Source organism: Erinaceus europaeus, chromosome 23 (genome assembly GCF_950295315.1).
Source record: "Erinaceus europaeus chromosome 23, mEriEur2.1, whole genome shotgun sequence".
NCBI lineage: Eukaryota > Metazoa > Chordata > Mammalia > Eulipotyphla > Erinaceidae > Erinaceus > Erinaceus europaeus.
In genome coordinates this window covers 9795939-9816698 of record NC_080184.1, presented here as the reverse complement: position 1 = coordinate 9816698, position 20760 = coordinate 9795939, and the positions used below count along the sequence as shown (strand labels likewise).

The window sequence follows — 20760 nt, the reverse complement described above, 5'->3', positions numbered from 1 at the left end:
AATTGAGCAAAGGGGCCTGTAGGAGGGTTGGTTAGGGATCCCCCTTAGTATGAAGAAACACATGCTCCACTTAGGAATCTTAATCTAAGAAAAAAAACATCCTACTGCCAGGAAGGTGGTGTGGTAGATAGTGTTAAAGTCAAGTATGAGATGCTGTCTCAAGTTTGATCAGTGACACCACATATTCCAGAGGGCTCTGGCCCTTGCTCCTCCTCTCTCTCATCACTAAATAAATGGATACTTAAAAAAATTGTCCTGATTTAATATCTTACCCCTTTTTAGTCACCAAGGTGGAGACAATACCATAATGTCATCCTGACTTCTGTGGGCAGACAACCTCATGAAAGTGTCCTGGAGCCTCACCTTCTCAGCAATCTTTCCCATGAAGGAAATATAAAAATAGGTTGGGTTTGGTTCAACCTGACAATGACCATGTTCGGTGAAGAAGTAATTACAGAAAGCAGACCTTCCACCGTATGTACCCAACAAAGAATTTTGGATCAACTCCCAGAGGGATAAAAGAATTGGTAACCCTCCAATGGAGGGGCTTTGATATAAAACTCTGGTAGTAAGAATTATATGGAATTATACTCCTCTTATTCTACAGTCTTTGTAAGTATTATTAAATCACAAAATAAAGAGCCACCAGTATACAGAATGTTCAAGAGGCCCAGAAATCAAACTACAATTCATGTTTTGCTATATGATTTAATTGAACTTCTTTTGAGCTTCCACTGAGGTACGGTGGATCTTTGTTTAGTGTTCTTTTTTTATTGATATGTCTCACAGTTTTACTTTTCTTATCCACTTTTCCTACCTCTGGGGGTAATTTGGTGGAAAGGCTGTGTCTCAATAGTAATATTTTTCCACTAACGAATCCAGGAGGTAGTTTAGTGCATAATGTACTAAACTGCCAAGCCTCAGGTGAATTCCTTAGAACACGCATGCCAAATAGATGACCTTGTTCTATCTCTTAACAAAAATAAATCTTGTGTTCACTGCTTCCTCTGATGAGAACATTGTGAATAACTATATTTTGGGTCATACATTATGTCCAAATCCAATTGGTGAGGCATCCTCAAGTGGAAGAGTCTGCTATAAAGCTCATCAAAAAGCAGTGGATGCTTAGTCTTTTTAAGTTCTGTACTGGCTGATGACAGATATCACCAGGGTCTCAGACCAGCCCTCACTGTGACTCTGCACCAAGTCATCAAGATGTACTGATAAAGCTTAGTGGTCCTTAAATGTGACTATGGGTAGAAACTGAATAATATCAAATCCCCTGATCTCTTGGGTAAACAGTTTATTCACTACATGTTTTATAAGTTTTGTCAGCTATGTAGTATTAATACAATATCATTTTGCCTATAGGATCCCACAAGTTGTGTCGCTGCTGAACACTGAACCCATAGTCTCTGCCTCTGCATCTGTGATACTTCCTGTGGAGTGTGAGTCATTACAACTGATGTCAAGATGACAATGGGCCCCCTGAGATCATGTACTAGAGAGGGCTTCCCACAATCACCATTACTATTCAACATACTGTTGGAAGTTCTTGCCACAGCAATCAGGCAAGAGCAAATAATTAAAGGGATACAGATTGAAAGATAAGAAGTCAAACTCTCCCTGTTTGCAGATAACATGATTGTATATATAGAAAACACTGAAGAATCCAGCAAGAAGCTTTTGGAAATTATCAGGAAATACAGTAAGGTGTCAGGCTACAAAAATAACATATAAGTCAGTGAGAGTTGGGCGGTAGCACAGCTTGTTAAGTGCACGTGGTGCAAAACACAAGGACTGGCGTGAGGATACTAGTGAGTCCCTGGCTCCCCACCAGCAGGGGAGTTGCTTCACAAGTGATGAAGCAGGTCTACAGGTGTCTATTTTCTCTCCCCCTCTTAGTCTTCCCCCCTCCACTTCTCTGTCCTATCCAATGATAATAAAACAACTAGGAAAACAGACAATAAATAAATAAATACAAAAGTCCACTGACTTTATTTTGTCTTCCTCTATGCAAACACTAACTTAGAAGAAGAAATCCAGAAATCAATTCCCCTTACTATAGCAACAAAAACAATAAATTATCTAGGAATAAACCTAACTAAAGAAGTGAAAGACCGGGAGTCGGGCTGTAGCGCAGCGGGTTAAGCGCAGGTGGCGCAAAGCACAAGGACCGGCTTAAGGAACATGGTTCAAGCCCTGGCTCCCCACCTGCAGGGGAGTCGCTTCACAAGCGGTGAAGCAGGTCTGCAGGTGTCTATCTTTCTCTCCCCCTCTCTGTCTTCCCCTCCTCTCTCCATTTCTCTCTGTCCTATCCAACAACAATAATAACAATAATAACTACAACAATAAGACAACAAGGGCAACAAAAGGGAATAAATAAAATAAAAAAAAAAAAAAGAAGTGAAAGACCTGTATACTGAAAATTATGAGTCACTACTCAAGGAAATTGAAAAAGACAGAAGTAGAAAGACATTCCATGTTCAGGGGTTGAATTAACATCATTAAAATGAACATACTACCCAGAGCCATATATAAATTTAATACCATCTCCATCAAGATCCCAAACACATTTTTAGGAGAACAGGACAAAAGTTACAATTGTCTATCTGAAACCATAAAAGGTCCAGAATTGCCAAAATAATATTGAGAAGAATAGAACTGGAGGCATCACACTCAGAGATCTCAAATTGTTTTACTGGGCCACTGTAATTAAAACTACTTGGTACTGGAACATGAATTGACACACTGACCAGTGGAATAGAACTGAGAGCCCAGGTAAGTCCCCACACCTATGGACATCTACTCTTTAACAACAGTGCAAAGACTATTAAATGAGGAAATGGGAGTCTATTCAACAAATAGTGTTAGAAAAAATGGTTTGAAACAAGCAGAAGAATGAAAATTAACCACTATATTTCACCAAATAAAAAAGTAAATTCCAAATGGATCAAAGACCTGGATATTAGACCAGATACTTAGAAGAAAATATGGGTAGAACTCTTTTCCACACAAATTTTAAAGACATCTTCAATGAAACGAGTCCAATTACAAAGAAGAGTAAGGCAAGAATAAACCAATGGGACTACATCAAACTAAAAAGCATCTGCACAACAAAATAAACCATTCCTCAAACAAAGAGATCCTTTACAGAATGGGAGATCTTTACATACCATACATCAGACAAGAGCTTAATAACCAAAATATAGAGAGAACTTGCCATGTTTTTAGTAGTGTTCCCTTTTTGAAAATAAAAAAAGAGCTTGACAAACTCAATAACAAGAAGACAAATGACCCCATCTGAAAATGAGGAGAGGACATGGACAGAATATTCACCAAAGAATACATCTGAAAGACTGAGAAACACATGAAAAAATTCTCAGTCATTCACTGTCAGAGAAATGCAAATAAAGACAACAATGAGATATCCCTTCACTCGTGTAAGAATGTCATACACCAGAAAAGATAGCAGCAACAATGATGGGGAGGTTGTGGGGACAAAGGAACCCTTCCTGACATGGTGGGAATGTCAATTGTTCCAACCTCTGTGGAAGGCAGTCTGGAGTGCTGGGCTGGGCTAGCTTCGCAGGTGGGAGAGAGAAGACCAGGGACTCATGGCTGAACTGGGAACGCAGTTCAATCTTTATTGATGAGCGGGGATGGAGTTAGATCTATTATCTAATCACAAAGCTGTCCTATATATCTCCTGAGGCAGAAGTGTCAGGAAGAGGAAGTACGTAGATTAGGGGGTGGGGAGAATGAAAAAGCGTGAACCAGCGGGGATTAAACCAATGCCCTGCAGGCAGGGCGGTTCCCAGGTAACACAATGATTATGTAAATAGACCACAGCATAAGCAGTGCAACAGAAGAGGTCTTAGAAGCAGAATTTAGAAGCAGACCAACATTTCCCCCTTTCTTTTTCTGGCCATATTATCAGGAGTGTGGGGCAAACAGAAACCTATATCGCACAGGCATTTTCAAAAGAATTGGCACAAGACATGGAGGAACAAGTAAGAGAGTAGCAAGAACCAGTGTGATGCCAAGGGGAGGCCTGAAGGGGCGTTTCCTGCCTCAAAGGGCAGTGCCTAACAGACGAAAGGGCATTTTTGCCTCTGTGGGCATCTCTTGCCTCTGGGGGCGTTTCCTGCCTCTGTGGGCATCTCTTCCCTCTGGAGGCATTTCATGCCTCAAAGGGCATCTCTTGCCTCTGGGGGCATTTCATACCTCAAAGGGCATTTCCTGCCTCTGGGGGTAGGACCTACTAAGGAGGGGGGGGGTTCCTGCCTCTGAAGGCAGGACACATTCCCATCAGCAGTGCAGCAGGGTTCATCTGACCCCACAACCTCTCCCACATTTTTTGTTGTCACCTTTTCTGATGTATGATATTCTCACAGGAGACAAGTGGTATCTCATTGTTGTCTTTATTTGCATTTCTCTGACAATCAAAGACTTAGAGCATTTTTTCATATGTTTCTTGGCCTTTCTTAAAGTTGTTTTGGCAATTCTAGGTCTTTTCTGGTTCCAGATAAACATTTATGGTCTTTGTTCTATTCTCCTAAAAATGTGGTTGGTATCTTGATGGGGATAGCATTAAATTTGTATATGGCTCTGGGAAGTATATTCATTTTGATGATATTAATTCTTCCAACCCATGAACATGGACTATCTTTCCACTTCTTTGTGTCTTTTTCATTTCCCCTGAGTAGTGACTCATAATTTTCAGTATACAAGTCTTACACTTCTTTGGTTAGGTTTATTCCTAGATATTTTACTGTTTTTTGTTGCTATAGTAAAAGGAACTGATTTCTGGATTTCAACTTCTTCTAACTTAGTGTTTGCATAGAGGAATGCCCTGACTTTCGAATGGTAATTTTGTAGCCTGACACTTCACTGGATTGCCTGATGATTATCAAAAGCTTCTTGCTAGATTCCTTAGGTTTTTCTATGTATACTATCATGTCATCTGCAAATAGGGAGAGTTTGACTTCTTCTCTTCCAATATGGATTCCTTTAATTCCTTGCTCCTGCCTGATTGCTATAGTAAGAACTTCCAACAGTATGTTGAATAGTAATGGTGATTGTGGGCAGCCCTGTCTAGTACATGATCTGAGTGGAAATGCTTCCAGTTTTTCACAATTGAGTATGATGTTGGATGATAGGTCTGCTATATAGACTCCATTATGTTCAGTAATTTTCCATCTATTCACATTTTTGTAGTGTTTTGATCATAAAAGTATGTTGGATTTTGTCAAAGGCTTTCTCTACTTCTACTGATATGACCATGTGGTTTTTTATCTTGCTTTTATTAATGTGGTGGATCACGTTGATTGATTTACCTATGGTACACCAACCTTGCATCCCTGGGATAAACACCACTTTGTCATGATGAACAATCTTTTGAATATACTGCTGTACCCAGTTGGCTAGAATTTTGTTCAGTATTTTAGTATCTATGTTCATCAGAGATATTGGTCTGTAATTTCCTTTTTTGGTTGTGTCCGTCTGCTTTTGGTATCAAAGCAATGTCAGTTTCACAGAAGCTGGAAGGGAGTATCCTAGTGTCTTCAACCTTCTGGAAGATTTTTAAAGATAGAGGTATTAGTTCTTCTTTGAAGGTTTTGTACAATTCATTTGTAAAACCTTCTGGTACAGGACTTTTATTTTGGGGAAGGTTTTTGATAACTGTTTCAATTTCATTAGCTGTGATGGGCCTGTTTTTGTTATCTTGTTCTTCTTTACTTAATTTTGGAAATTCATAGGTATCTAGGAAATCGCCCATTTCTTCCAGGTTCTCCGGCTTGGTGGCATATAATTGTTCATAGAAGCCTTGCATGATATGTTTAATTTCTGCGGTGTCTGTTGTGATATCTCCTCTTTCATTTATGATGCGATTTATTTGCGTCCTCTCCCTTTTCTGTTTTGTGAATCTGGCTAAAGGCATGTCTATTTTGTTCACTCTTTCCAAGAACCAACATTTACTTTCATTGATCTTTTGTAGTTTTCTTATTTTTAATGTTATTTATTTCTGCCCTAACTTTAGTGATTTCTGTCCTTCTGGTTGCTTTAGGGTTCCTTTGTTCTTCTTCTAGGTCTTTAAGATGTGTCATAAGGCTGCGTATTTGTGCTTTTTCTTTTTACTTAATGTGTGCTTGTATGGCTATGAACTTCCTTCTCAAATATTTTGATAGCTTGTGTCTTCATTTTCACTGAACTCTCAAAAACATTTTGATTTCTTCCATTATTTCCTCTTTGACCCAGTAGTTGTTAAGTAGTATACTGTTGAGCTTTGACATTTGAGATTATTACTAATATTTTGTTGATTGTTAAGTGTTAGTTGAATTCCACTGTGGTCTGAGAAGATGCTCGGGATGATTTCAAAGCTCTTGAGTTTGCTGATGCTGTCTTTGTGACCTAACATATGGTCGATCCTTGAGAATGACCCATGTGGACTTAAGTAGAATGTGTATTCCAGTTTCTTAGGATGAATGACTCTGAAAATGTCCAATAGTTCTACTTTATCTATCTCCTCATTTAGCTGCCTCATGTCTTTATTGATTTTGTGCTTGGATGATCTGTCAAGTTGAGAGTGGGGTGTTGAAGTCCCCTACTGACTGTGTTGCTGTTAGTATATTGCTGTAGCTCTTTCAGTAGATGTTTGATGTGTTAGATGCTTCTCATTGGGTGCATAGATGTTAGTAATTGTTAAGTCCTCTTGATTGACTGTTCCACTGAGTATTAAGTAGTAGTGTCCATCCCTATCTTTTAAAATTTTATTGATTTTAAAGTCTATCATGTCAGATATGAGAATATCTGTTCCTGCCCTTTTTTGTGGGCCATTGGCTTGTATGATAATCTCCATCCTCTCATTTTGAGTCTGTGTTTGCCTTGTTGATTTAGGTGGGTTTTCTATAGACAGCATATTTTTGGGTTGTGTTTCCTGATCCATCTTCCTACTCTATGCCTTGTAATAGGTATTTTCAGGACATTGACATTTTTTATATCAAAGATTGAAGATATTTAAACACTATTCTTGTAGAGTTTTAGAGTTTTCTGATATATGGCATATTTATGGTGGTCTGTTCATAGGAGACCTTTCAGAACTTCTTTCAGGGCAGGCTTGGTGATAGTTGATTCTTTCAACTGTTACTTGTCTGAGATTTTTATGTCTCCATCTAGTCTGAATGACAGTCTAGCAGGATATAGTAGTCTTGGTTGAAAACCTTTCTCATTGAGCACTCAGTAGATATCTTGCCATTCTCTTCTGGTCTGTAGTGTTTGTGTGGAGAAGTTTACCACTAATCTTATGGGTTTTCCTCTGCAGCTCTTTGTTTTTCTCTTGCAGCCTTCAGGACCCTTTCTTTATTCCTCTCCATTCTAAATACAATGTGTCTTGGTGTCTTTAAGTCTGGCTTAATTCTGTTTGGGACCCTCTGGGCTTCTTGAATCTTTAAGTCTTTTATGTTGTCTAGACCAGAGAAGTTCTAAGCTATTATATGCTGAAGAATGCTTCCCCTCCCTGTCTTTCTTCCTCTGGTAAGCCTATAATGCTTATATTATTTCTTTTGAAGTCATCCAATAGGTCTCTGTTGTTTTCAGTATCTCTTAATCTCTTTTTGAGATGTCTCTTATTTCTTTAGTTGTCTCTAATTCATCCTCGATCTTGCTAATTTTGTCATCAGCCTCATTTATTCTATTCTCTCCCCCCTCTACTGTTTTCTGGAGTTCATCTATTTTGTTACCCTGTTCTGATACTGTTTTAGCTTGTTCAGCTAGTTGTGATAACTGAGACTAGTGTTTTCTTCCAGAGTCTCATTTATTGTTTCTGCATTTCTGATGACAATTCTTTCAAACTCTTTACTCATTCTTATGATTATTTCCTTAACTGTGTTTGGATGTTGACCTCATTATTTTGTTCTTCACCCTTTGGTAGGCTTTTAGCTGGACTCTTATCCTGGTTCATTTCTCCAGTATTTCTTCTTGTTGGTTTAACCATTTAATATAGTATGTTATGAGGTCTCTCTCTCAATACTTTTCAAATTACTGATCACTCTTTCCTCAATTGACTTGTTTCTAAGTAAGTTAATTAAAGGGTTCACAGTTGTGGAAATTGACAGTTGTTTCAACAGTATTTTAATCCCTGAGTTGGAGCTCAGAGGTTTAAAAACCTCTTTTGTTCTTTTTCTTCCCTGTAGGATATCAGAGTCAGAGGCCTTTTAAACTATAAGTAGGATTCTTAGCTTAATCACTGACTCCTGACCAACCAAGAGCTAAAGCAGGGTGGGGCAGAGATAATCTAGTGGTTATGCAAAGAGACTCTCATAGCCCTACTGCTAGGTCACCGAGGTAAAGATCTTCTCCTGAGTTTCCTGGTTAGTTCTCTGTTCCCTGGTGTCAGCACAGGGCCTCACCGCCACTGCTCCAGATTCTGAGGGCAGTAGCAATGGAGACTCACAGTTGAATTTGGTGAGTCTTAGGGGAGTCCTCTCCTCCCTTCAGCCATCTTTTTGTTGGTGAAATAAACTGGATGTGGTGTCTCAACTGGTAAACTGCCGGAATTTTACCAGCCACTTAATCTCTCCCTAGGCTTCTTTCTGTCCATGCGTCACATGTGTTTGCAATCACTGGTGATTTGGTGGGTTCCTGAAGTCATTCTGGTCCTGTTTTGTTACGATCCCAAGTGGTCTCCATTGGTCCAGTTTGCTTTTATTGAAGGAGCTTGCATGGATTTCCATGTCCAGCCCATATTTGAACTTACCTCGCAGGATTTTCAGGTCAGTGTTTGTGACAGGATACAGCAGAAGTCAAGAGAGCTAAGGAGGAGAACTGAAAATCCTGCCCTCACTCTATATTCCCGGTGCTAAAGCCATTGCTTTGCAGAGAGAAAGTCATGCCACCATTTTGTCTCTGCCCCCCAACTTTGTTTTTTAACAAGTAGCTACATCCTCTGTTATGTCCCCCTATCCTTTTAATGGTAGTGTCATGTCCACCTTTCATAAAGTCATTGTTAATTACTTTATTAATCAACTTTAATATACTTTATTTAATATTCTTTATTTCATCAACTTAAAATGTCATCTTCATGATACAATTAAAACTACTTAAACTCATATTTTCCTGTTTTAACCCTTCTCTTTACTCACATTATTTATGATCACAAGGATTTCACAGCTGTAGGCAAATATATTCAGATAGACTAAGCTGTGAGAATGTTATACAACAGAAAAGGTACCAGAAGTAAATGCTGGAGAGGTTGTGGGGACAAAAGAACCCTCCTGCACTGCTGGTGGGAATGTAAATTTATCCAAGCCCTGTGGAGAGCAGACTGGAGAACTCTCAGAAGGCTGGAACTGGACCATCCCTATGATGTTGCAATTCCTGTTCTGGGCATATATCTTAAGGAACCAAACATATCCATCCAAAAAGACTTGCATATACCTATTTTCATAGCAGCACAATTTGTAATAGTCAAAATCTGGAAGCAACCCAGGTGTCCAACAACAGATTAGTGGCTGAGCAAGTTGTGGTATATATACATAATGGAATATTAAAAACGGTGAATTCACCTTTTTCATCCCATCTTGTATGGAGCTTGAAGAAATTTGTTAAGATAAGTCAGAAATAGAAGGATGAATATGGGATAACCTCTCTCATACAAGTTGAAGAACAAGTGTGGGTCTAATGTGTGTTTCAGCATGGATGGCTAACCCCCCAGAAGCTCGTCTATCAGACTCCCCTTGGCATGCCAGCCTTGTGATTGAGCGAGAAGTAGCCAGAGTATGTAAGGAATTCCAACCTTCCTGTTAGTCTCGCTGCATCACCTCACCCCCCTCCCCCAGTTTATTTATAAAGTTATCATCATGGGAACGTGGAAACAGTATTATTTACTATGATACCACATTAGGCTTCTAACAGTAGGCTCCAAAGAATGCTAGGAAAGGCAAGAATGTTATACAATTAAAAGAAATATTTACTGGGCACTGGAGAGTGGTGCATCTGGTTAATCACCCATATCACCATGAATAATGAACTAGGTTTGATCCCCACTTCCCACCTGCAGGAGTTATGTTTTATGAGCAGTGAAGTAGGTTTTCAGGTTTCTCTCCCTTTCTATTTCCCCTCTTCTCTCAATTTCTTTCTATCCTGTCAAATATGGAAAGGAAAAAATGGCTACCAGGATTGATGGATTTGAAATGCTGACCCTGAGCACAAGCAAATAACTCTGGTGGCAGGGGGAAAGCATAATCTAGTAGTCTACATCCTTCTCAGTTTCCCTTATAACAGGAAACAATATATGATTTAGAAATATAAAAAGTGACTATGAAGAGGAGTGAACTGTGGTGGAAGGTATGTGACATATCTCTAAAAAAGGCAAGGTACTTAAGAGTTACAAAAAAAATAATAAAATAAAAATGCCATGGTATTGCAAAGAGGCAGACTATTTTTCTATCCATGAACCATTTAAACCATCTTATTTTAATAGTTTCTTTATTAAGATATGGGGGAGACAGAAGTCTGCTCAGCTCTGGCTTATAGTGGTGCTGGGTGTTGAATTTATGACCTTAGAACTTCAAGCATGAAAGTCTTTTGTGTGTTAATTATATAGTCTCCTCAAATCCACTTTCTTATTAAATGCAGTTAGTCATTTACATCCTGCTGGAACTGGAGTGAGGAGAGAACATTGCTTGTTATAAGCACAGCCTCAAGGTTCTAGTGACACATAAGGAAGCTGAAAAACTATTTACTTTTCTAGAAAAAGGGGGAGAGACAGAGATAAATACAAAGAAAAAGTAAGAGAGATACTGTATTATTACTAAAACATCTGTGAAATGTCTTGCATATATACAGCATACCCATGTGGTGGTTGGAAAACTTGACTTCAAGTCCTCACTTATTGTAAAGTATGTTCTACTGGTTGAGCTATCTCCTAGTTCTCTCATTTCTAGGCTTGCTAACATAACTAGCGTTTTTTTTAAGTGAGTAAAACCTGGTCAGGGAAATTCCTCAATTTGTAGATCACTGGATTTTGAACAGTTGAGTTTCCTTGTTTGATTCCCAGCATGTACCAAAATGGTTATGTGTCAATCTCCCTTTTTCTCTTCTTATGTCTGTGTCAATCTCCCTTTTTCTCTTATATCTGTGTCATGTAAAATTATTTTTTCATATGTAATAAAATGTCTTTTTTTTTAGTGAGAAGGACTAGAAAGTGATAAGTACACACCAAATTTTCAGGTCTGAGGCCCCAAGGGCTAAATTCCAATTATATTATAATTCTAAATCTGAGGGGAGTTCTGAACTCACTTTCTCTCAAAAAGTAAAAGAAAAAAAAATCCTTAAAAAAAAGGAATAAAATCGCTTTAAAGAGAAATAAGTTGGAGTTCAGGTGATGGATCAATAAATGGGAGGCACAGGACTCTGACACTAAGGGACTACTTTCCAAGGAGTGTACAGACTTATTATTAAAATTAGTTAACCAAAATAAATCAATAAATAAAATGAGTTAGCCAGTATTCTCATAAGACATGTAGATACATAGGAGAAATTTTTTTTAGATCCTGAACTCTTTTTGTAAGTACTGCTCAGATAAAACTTAGAGGTTCAATAGAAATAAAGGTAGTTATCATTAGCATTAGTGGTGAAGGTATATCTCCTTAACAAAGGAAAACTCTAAAGTCAAGATGACAGCAAAAATATGAAATAAAAATCAGAGTTCAAATAAACGAACTTGAAAAATATAGGCGATAGTGCAGCAGGTTAAGTGCAGGTGGCACACACCTAAAGGACCAATGTATGGAGCTCAGTCCAAGGCCTCAGCTTCCTACCTGCAGAGGAGTCGCTTCACAAGTAGTGAAGCAGGTCTGCAGGTGTCTCTCTTTCTCTCCCCTTCTCTGTATCCCCTGCTCTCTGCATTTGTCTCTGTCCTATCCAACAATAATGACATCAATAACAACAACAATAAAACAAGGGGAAAAAAGGGAATAAATATTAAAAAAAGAAAATATAAAAGATTAAATAAAGTAAGCTAGATCAAAGACAATGTCATGAGCATCTATGAAAACAAGTGACAATGTAGAAGGAAATAATATCACAATATAATAGCCACATTAGACAAATACATGGTTGTGATATTAAATGTTAGATAATGTGCTTTGGGGCCAGGTTAAGTACACATATTATAGTGAATAAGGACCAAAGTTTAAGCCACTGGTGACCCCCTGGATAGAAAGAGAGAAAACTTCATGAGTGGAGATGTCTCTCTGTGTCTATTCTCAATCTCCTCCTCCCCTCTCAATTTCTCTGTTTCTACCCAATAACAAATAAATAAGATATTTCTTTAAAAAGAAAGGAATCATGTTTTACAGTAACATAAGGAACAAGACAGTGGTCCAGGCAGTGATCCTCCTGATTAAGCTCTCACATTACAGTGCATAAGGATCCAGGTTCAAGCACCTGCAGGGAGAAAGCTACATGAATGATGAAGAGCTGCAGTTTTCTGTCTCTCTTCATTTCTACCTCTTCTTCCCTCTCAATTTCTCTTTGTCTCTATCCAATAATAAATTAAAGTAAAAACGGATTTATAAAACATAAAAAAGGGAACAAGACAAAGATGCCTACTATTAGAATCCTTGTTTAAAGGGGTAATTGAAGACAGTCATAGCAATGAGGCAAAATAAAATAAAAAGGAATTCAAATTGGCAGAGAAGTTTAAACTATTTTCTTTTTCTATTGGGGGACTGATAATTTATAGTAAACAGTAAATAAAGTTCTTTACATATGTAATACGTGTGTAAAAGTCCTCAGTTATCTGTAAAAACACTCTGACTCCCTGCTTGGGCCTTCCTCCTCAACTGTACACTAGGACCTAATTTACTGAAGAAATTGAATGTAGACATTTGCAGGAAATTCTCCAAACTCTAATTTAGGTTATGTTCAGTAGGAAAAGGAATTGGAAAATTGAGCATATTAGTTGACCAAACAGATTCCAATAAGACACATAGATATATAGAAGAAATTTTCCAACCTTTAGATCTTTAAGTCCTTTTGTAAGTACTGCTGATAAAAGTTAGAGTTGAACAGTGTAAATAAGTGTATCCATAAATTATCTATACTCAGGAATGACTATGTACCTCACTAGCATTAGAAGTGAAGATATATCTCCACAACAAGAAACAGCATAAAGTCAAGGTGACAAATAATTTTTGTCTCTAAACCAACAAATCACTATTTAATTCTTATCGCTATAGATTTGCATACTAGGAATACAAAATTTTCCAAGAAATAATATTCAAAAACTGTAATTATGAAAATAAATAAAAACATAAGGCAAACAACAATACTGGTTACTCATGTGTTATAACAGTCAATACTAATGAAGTGACATATAGATGCTATAAAATTCCCATAAAAATCCTTATGAACATATTTAAAACAAGAACATTAATGCTGAACATTAAATGGATGGTCTCCATAGAAAATGATGTTGATCCCCACCTGAAGGGGGAGCTTTGCAAGTGGTGAATCATGGCTGCAGTTGTCTGTCTGTCTGTCTCCCACTCTACCACCCTCTTCTATTTCAATATCTGGTTATCTCTAATAATAAATACAAAAAAAACTTCTTTAAAAAAGGAAAATAGGGATTCAGGCGGTAGCGAGCGGGCTAAGTGCAGGTGGCTCAAAGTGCAAGGACTGGCATAAGGATCCTGGTTCGAGCCCTGGCTCCCCACCTGCAGGGGGTTGCTTCACAGGTGGTGAAGCAGGTCTGCAGGTGTCTTTCTCTCTCTGTCTTCCCCTCTTCTCTCCATTTCTCTCTGTCCTAGCTAACAATGATGACATCAATAACAATAATAACTACAACAACAATGATGAAAAAACAACATGGGCAACAAAAGGGAAAATAAATATATATATAAATATTTTTAAATAATTAGAGAGAGAAAAAAAGGAAGTGATGTTGAGAAAACTGAATCACCACATGGGTAAGGAACAAATAAGATCATCAGATGTACCATGCATAACTTCAAAATGGAAGGTGGGAGTAGGTAGCAAAATGGTTATGCAAAGAGACTCTCCTGCCTTAGGCTCCAAAGTCCCAAGTTCAATCCCTCACACCACCAAAATCCAGAGCTGAGCAATGCTCTGGCAAAAATTAATCAATTAAAATTAATATTATTAAAATTAACTAATTAATTAAAATGGATCAAGCATGTGGATTCTAGACCAGTAACCAAAAATCTATAGAAGTCATTCTCAGCACAGTATGTAATATCTGATTTGGAAATATCTTCAGAGACTTGAGCTCAACAGCAAAGAAAATAAAAGGAAAAACTAACCCCCAGGACTACATCAAACTTAACATATTTGACACAATAACAGGAGCATCACCAAGACAGAAACAGTACAGAATGAAAAAGCATATTTACATGTCATATATCAGAGGGCTAATTACCCATATACCTATATTTGTATTCATATAACACAGTAGAAGTAAAATAAGCAACCACAGTAAATGTGGAGAAGGAAGTTAATACAACTTGTTCAAGACAGAAAAAAAAGAATCAGACTCTGATGTGGGACAGGTTACTTACCTGTGAAACTGCCATTTCTTCCTCTTTCTCTGAATGTCCTTTCAGGCCAGAAAATGAAGAGAAATCACAACAGTAGCTTGAGACTGCTATAAATCCATCAGCAAGACCTCTTCACTTGAAAGCACTGCACCTACAGGGAAGACATTGTAATGCATAAAAGGCCCAATACCCTAGCCCTTCAATGTGAAGAGGTTCTAGAACCATTGAGGGAATTATCCTGCCTATTGTGACTTTCAGAAAGCCCACAAATTCTACTGGCATCTCATTTCAACCCTTTACTTTTTCCTTCAACAAGAGTATGGACATAACTTCGGTAAAATATCTAGGTATCTTCCTACTTAACTCAGGTCTCACCTAAACACTGTTCTAAGATCTGCATTAAAACATGATATACACATGCAAAAATACTTTTATGCCTGAGGCATAAAAAGTCTCAAATTCAATCCAAAGCACCACCATAAACCAAAGCTGAGCAATGCTCTGGTTAAAAAAAAAAAAAAAAAAGAGAACAAGAGAGAAAGTGATAGTCTGAATGAAAACCAGAACAGAATCTCAAGGCTGGAGGCAACAGATTTTCTTCAAATTTTATTTCTAACCCTAATAAAAAAAACTGAGTAAACATGAGCAAGAGTTTAGAATCTTGCAGCACAAAAGGTGGCACACTGGATAGTATTGGACTCAGCAGCATGTGGTCCTGAGAAGTGAACATTACATGTGCATCTGAGAGTCTCTGGCTCTCTATCATTATTCATATCCATGGGTGGCCAACACTATATCGTTTCTTCTCCAAAACAGAAGATTCAGGGTGCATCTGGGTGACAAGTCTAGCAGATGGAGACTTGTCTCAAGTGGCCTCCCCCAGGGCTCTGTTCTGGCTCCTACGCTATTTAATATTCACATTAATGACCTTCCAGAAACTTCTTCAAGGAAGTTCATCTACGCCGATGACATCTGCTGTGCAACTCAGGCATCAAAGTTCGACATCCTTGAGGAAACACTCACGAAAGACATGTCTCTGATATCTGATTACTGTAAAAAATGGCGACTAATCCCTAGCACTGCAAAAACGGTATCATCTGTTTTCCATCTACACCATGCCTCGGCCTTGCATGAGCTTAATGTGCAGCTTGGCAATACGATACGAGAATCCGGCATGAAGCCCAGCCAGTCTATCTTGGCGTTACTCTCGATCGCACTCTGTCATTTCACGAACATCTCATAAAAACTGCAGCAAAGGTGGGCGCGAGGAATCACATCATTGCAAGACTGGCCAGCTCCTCATGGGGCGCGAGCGCTTCCACACTGTGATCATCCTCTCTGGCATTATGCTATTCCACTGCAGAATACTGTGCCCCAGTATGGTTCCGTAGCCCCCATGTCCACTTGGTCGATTCCAAATTATATTCCTCCATGAGGATCATTTCTGGAACCATCCGTTCCACCCCAGTTCCATGGCTGCCAGTTCTTAGCAACATCGCCCCGCCAGATATTCGTCGGGATGCGGCATCATCTAAGTTCATTTCCCACGTCTACGCTCGACCGGACCTGCCAATATACGCGGAGATCTTCGCCCACCCTGTCCAACGCTTGATGTCTCGTCACCCAATCTGGTCCCCTACGCCTACACTGAACTTCTCTGTTCCAGACTCTTGGAAACAGAGTTGGCAGTCAGCTGAGGTCAAGAACAAACACCTCATCACAGACCCCTGCGAGCGTCAACCCGGCTTTGACCTAGCACGTTATGATCGGGCCCTCCTCAATCGCTATCGAACAGGCCATGGCCGGTGCGCCGCTATGTTCCATCGCTGGGGAGCCAGAGACGACCCGAACTGCCCCTGCGGCTCCAGACAGACTAGGACCCACATAGTCAACGACTGCCACCTCTCCAGATTCAAAGGAGGTCTCGAAACTTTACATCAGGCTCAACCTGACGCTGTTGACTGGCTACGGAAGAACGGCAAACGCTAGAAGAAGAATTACTCATATTAATATATAAAATTCAAAGCAAAACAAAGCAAATCTGTTTTGAAACTATAAATAGGTGGCTGTGTTATAGCAGATTCACAACTCAAATGTTACAGCTTCAGTGAACCAGAAATTAAAGTTGTTAGAAATTGAGAAAGATCACATGGGGACAAAGAGAGTAACGGGATAGAATTCTCCACACAGAAATCACAATACTCCATACCAAGTCAGGTGGTTGAGTATGAGTTTTATTTAAACCTACTCAGCTAAGGGTCTAGCCCAGGGAAAACTCACGCAGGAGCTACCCAAGGACTGAACGCCTAAGCACAGTCACAAGCATCTTTTTATACTTTTTTCAGTATATGGCAGCATTGGTTACATACAATAGTTTTGCACAGCTTCCGGGACTTGGCTTGTTTACCTGAAATCTGATGACTGTGGGGCTTTTAGGCTTGCACAACATCTTGGTACAAAAACATCTTGTTTTCCCAGAAACAAACATCCTACCTTACTGAAAGCAGCAGGGTTTACAGAAGTGGAAAGTTAACATTATCCCTACTCTAGGTCTGATTACTCTAGGTCTACTTAATTTTTAACCTTTCTATTGTGTTAAGTATTTTGCTTCTGACCATACCCATTACAAAATGAGGCCAACACAAGAAATAGAGGAAGCTGAAGTATTCATTCACACAAACACAGAGTAGTCATTATTACAAACTTACACATGTACAGACACAGAACACTGGGACCTCAGGAAACGTGACGGGTCCTCCCCCCAAGCCGGAGTGCCAATAGTGGCCCTGTTGTTTGGGAGAGAGACTCAGATGCTGGGAGCTCATCTCCTTGAAAAGGGAACGGGAGGGGGGACTATAAGGGGGTCAAATGAGTACATTCCTAGAATAAACATTCCGAAACTACCATGTGGCACCAGGAAGTAAGCGGGCAGGTCAGTGATAACCAACATGGCACAAAGGTTACAAGACAGACGGGTTTCAGTAACGTTCTTAGTTAATCAGAAATTTTCTGCTGTCCTAGGATCGGGAAAGGGGGAAATTCTTTCATTATCTAGTCCTCTAAAGGTTTGCTCTTTATCACTAAAATCACCTAGTTTTCTATATGCGGGATTTCTAATTAAATCAAGTTGGGGGACTTACACAATTGTTCTGGTGCCTAACCACCATCCGAGTCCAGTGTCTGAACTATGCTAGCAATTTCTTGATTATACCTGTACCCACTTTTCCCTTAGCTATACCTGTGTCCATTTTCTCTTGATTATACCTGTGCCCATCTTTAACCTACAAAAGAAAGAATGAGTTCAGCAGGCAAAGCTGATTTTTTTAGAGAAAGTCCACAGGAGAGACCTCTTGCATAGTGATGGCTAGAGAGTTGTGACTCACATTACAGTCAATACAAGTCTATCAAGCTGGCAAGTCCCAGGCACATGGAGGAGGAAAATGGGAAAAAGGAGATTCTTTGGGGGAAATTCTGTCTGGCCATCACGGGTTTTGGGAGGTGGTGGTCATTCCTTTGTCCTTTGATCTTCCAGCTTCCAGCGATGTCTCCTTTGCCTCAGGTGGTGGGTAGCAGGGGTAGATGCACCACCTGGGCTGTCTAAGGAGAAAGGTGCATTGGTTGGGTATCAGAATTCTTTCCATGTGGCTGTTTTTCTGGCAAGTCTCACTCAAGATGTATGCTTTATTAATGTGCATGTTCAATGGGGTTCATACTTAAGCTTGTACAAACCTCTGGGTTGGCACAGACTATTTATCCATTGTCTTGGTCAGCCTGGGGCATTTAGAAAATGTGGAGGAAGGGAGCCAGGCAGTGGTGTGCGGGTCCCTGTTCAGGCGCCAGATACCGGACTAGCTTCGAGGGCAGAAGAGAGACGACCAGGGACTCATGGCTGAGCTGGGATGCAATGCAATGCAATGCCATGCTGGCTTTATTCATCCACATTTATACTCTCCAGGAAGGAAGTGGTAGGGGGTAAAACAGGATGTGAAGGAGAGAGGGTGGAACGAAGAGAGTGCAAAGCAATGGGGATTAAATGGTGGAAAACAGGGTGTGACTAGGAGAGGGGGTGGAGTGGAAAAAGAGCGCAAACCAGTGGGGATTAAAACAATTAAAACAACGATTATGTAAACAGACCACAGCGTTAAGCAATACAAGCGAACCTAACATGATGATCAAAACAGAAGGTCTTATCCGCAGAATTAGAAGTATACCAAGTGGTGCACCCGGTTGAGCTTACACATTACAGTGTTCAAGGGCCTGGGGTTCAAGCCCCTGGTCTCCACATGCATGGGGGAAGCTTCAAGGGTGAAGCAGGGCTGCAGGTTTCTCCCTGTCTCCCTATCTCCTCCCCTCTCAATTTCTGTCTCTAGCCAATAATAAATTTGATTAAAAAAAAAAAACTTTAAAAATTGTGGAGCAAGGGGGTTTGCAGAAGTGGGCATAGGACAGGCACTGGAATGGAGAAGTGGAAAGCTGCCCCAGACTGCAAGGGTCTCCCATCTCCCTTCATTCCTTGTTTTTATCTTTTATTTATTATTTTACTCTAGAATGAAGCTGAAATTCTACCCAGTCAATTCAGGACGTATTAGCAGAAGCTTTTTGCAACATGGATTTTTTAAAAAATTATTTATTTATTTATTCCCTTTTACTGCTCGTTTTGTTGTAGTTATTGTTGTTATTGATGTCATTGTTGTTGGATAGGTCAGAGAGAAATGGAGAGAGGAGGGGAAGACAGAGAGGGGGGTAAGAAATATAGACACCTACAGACAACCTGCTTCACCGCCTATGAAGCTACTCCCCTGCAGGTGGGGAGCCAGGGGCTGGAAATGGTATCCTTACGCCAGTCCTGCTGGGGTTGCTAAGTGACAGGGACACTGTCCTTTAAGATAGACAATTTAAGATGGGACATTTCAAGATGGATAATTATTATAATTATAAATACCACACTTTCTTGATGTTTCTCTGCTTCTAAGTAATAAACATGAATATATCATAGGACGTGAAGATGAATGTAAGTATGAATGGGAATATGATATGGATATGAATATTAATATAAATGAATTTATAAATAAAAGTATTCTAAGTCCCTCAATTCCCTCTCTATTCCTCTATCTCACCTTTCTCTCTACATGTTTCTTTGACTCAAAAAAAAGATAAATATCATATGGAATAAATATATTTGTAAGTATATAAATATAAATGAAACAGTGATCATAGTATGTGAATTTCCTCTCTGCTCCTCTATTCCACCTTTACCTCTCGATGTTTCTCTGCCTATGATCAATAAACAAAAAAACACAATATAATTGTATACAAATATGATATGAATATTAGTATGAATGTACTGTATACTTAAATATAAGCATAAATATGTATGTAAAATATCATTATAGTTATTTCAGTTACCTCTCTGCTCCTCTCCCTATCTCATTCTCTGACTCTAACCAATAAATAAACATGAAAAGTCATATGAATATGCATGAGGATATGATAGGTTATAATTATGGACTTGACTATAAACACGAAACATAAATATAAATATAAGCATTATAATTGTCTTAATTTCGTCTATCTCACCTTTCCCTTTTGGTGTTTTTCTGCTGTTAATCAATAGACATAAATATGATTAAGATATGAATATAAGTAAGAGTTTGGGCATAATATGTATCTCAATATGAACTTGTAAACATAAATATATATAATCAGCAAAACACATATGTAAATATAACAGTATTACAAGTACCTCAATTTCTTCTCTACTTTTCTATCTCACCTTTCACTCTTGATGTACCTCTCCCCCTAACAAGAAATAAATGTAATATGACATGTATATGAATATGGATATGACTATGTGACAGTATATGAATATGGATATGACTATGTGACAGTAAATGTAAATTAAATATGAATATAAATGTAACGGTGTTTTGAGTATCCCAATTTCCTCACTGCTCCTCTATCTTACCATTACCTCTGCATGTTTCTCTGCCTCTAGTTAATAAAAAACATGGTAATATGATACTTGAAATTTTAAATATAAACATACAAACAAATACAAATGAAATAATTTATAGGTATTACAATTAGCTCTCTTCCCCTTGATCTCACCTTTCTCAATCTTTACCTTCCTCTAGCCAATAAATAAATATATGGTATGAATATAATATGTATATGATTATTATTATGATTATGAATA

General features: G+C 38.8%; 2 protein-coding genes and 1 pseudogene across 3 annotated transcripts in view; 2 read left to right on the top strand and 1 right to left on the bottom strand.

Annotated features, from left to right (window-relative positions):
• LOC107523312 (zinc finger protein 14-like) overlaps positions 1-20760 on the top strand; it is a 517712-nt gene that overhangs the window by 147410 nt on the left and 349542 nt on the right. The gene's annotated exons all lie outside the window — the stretch shown is intronic.
• Positions 1-20760, top strand: part of LOC132535619 (zinc finger protein 345-like) — a 145440-nt pseudogene that overhangs the window by 32183 nt on the left and 92497 nt on the right.
• The window catches only part of LOC107523314 (zinc finger protein 14-like), a 91629-nt gene that overhangs the window by 7385 nt on the left and 63484 nt on the right, over positions 1-20760 (bottom strand). For both annotated transcript variants that reach the window (XM_060181672.1, XM_060181671.1), the window contains exon 2: positions 14586-14715. In XM_060181672.1, coding sequence (XP_060037655.1) covers positions 14586-14600 — 15 coding nt within the window. In that variant the 5' untranslated portion in view covers positions 14601-14715. The remainder of the gene's footprint in view (positions 1-14585; positions 14716-20760) is intronic.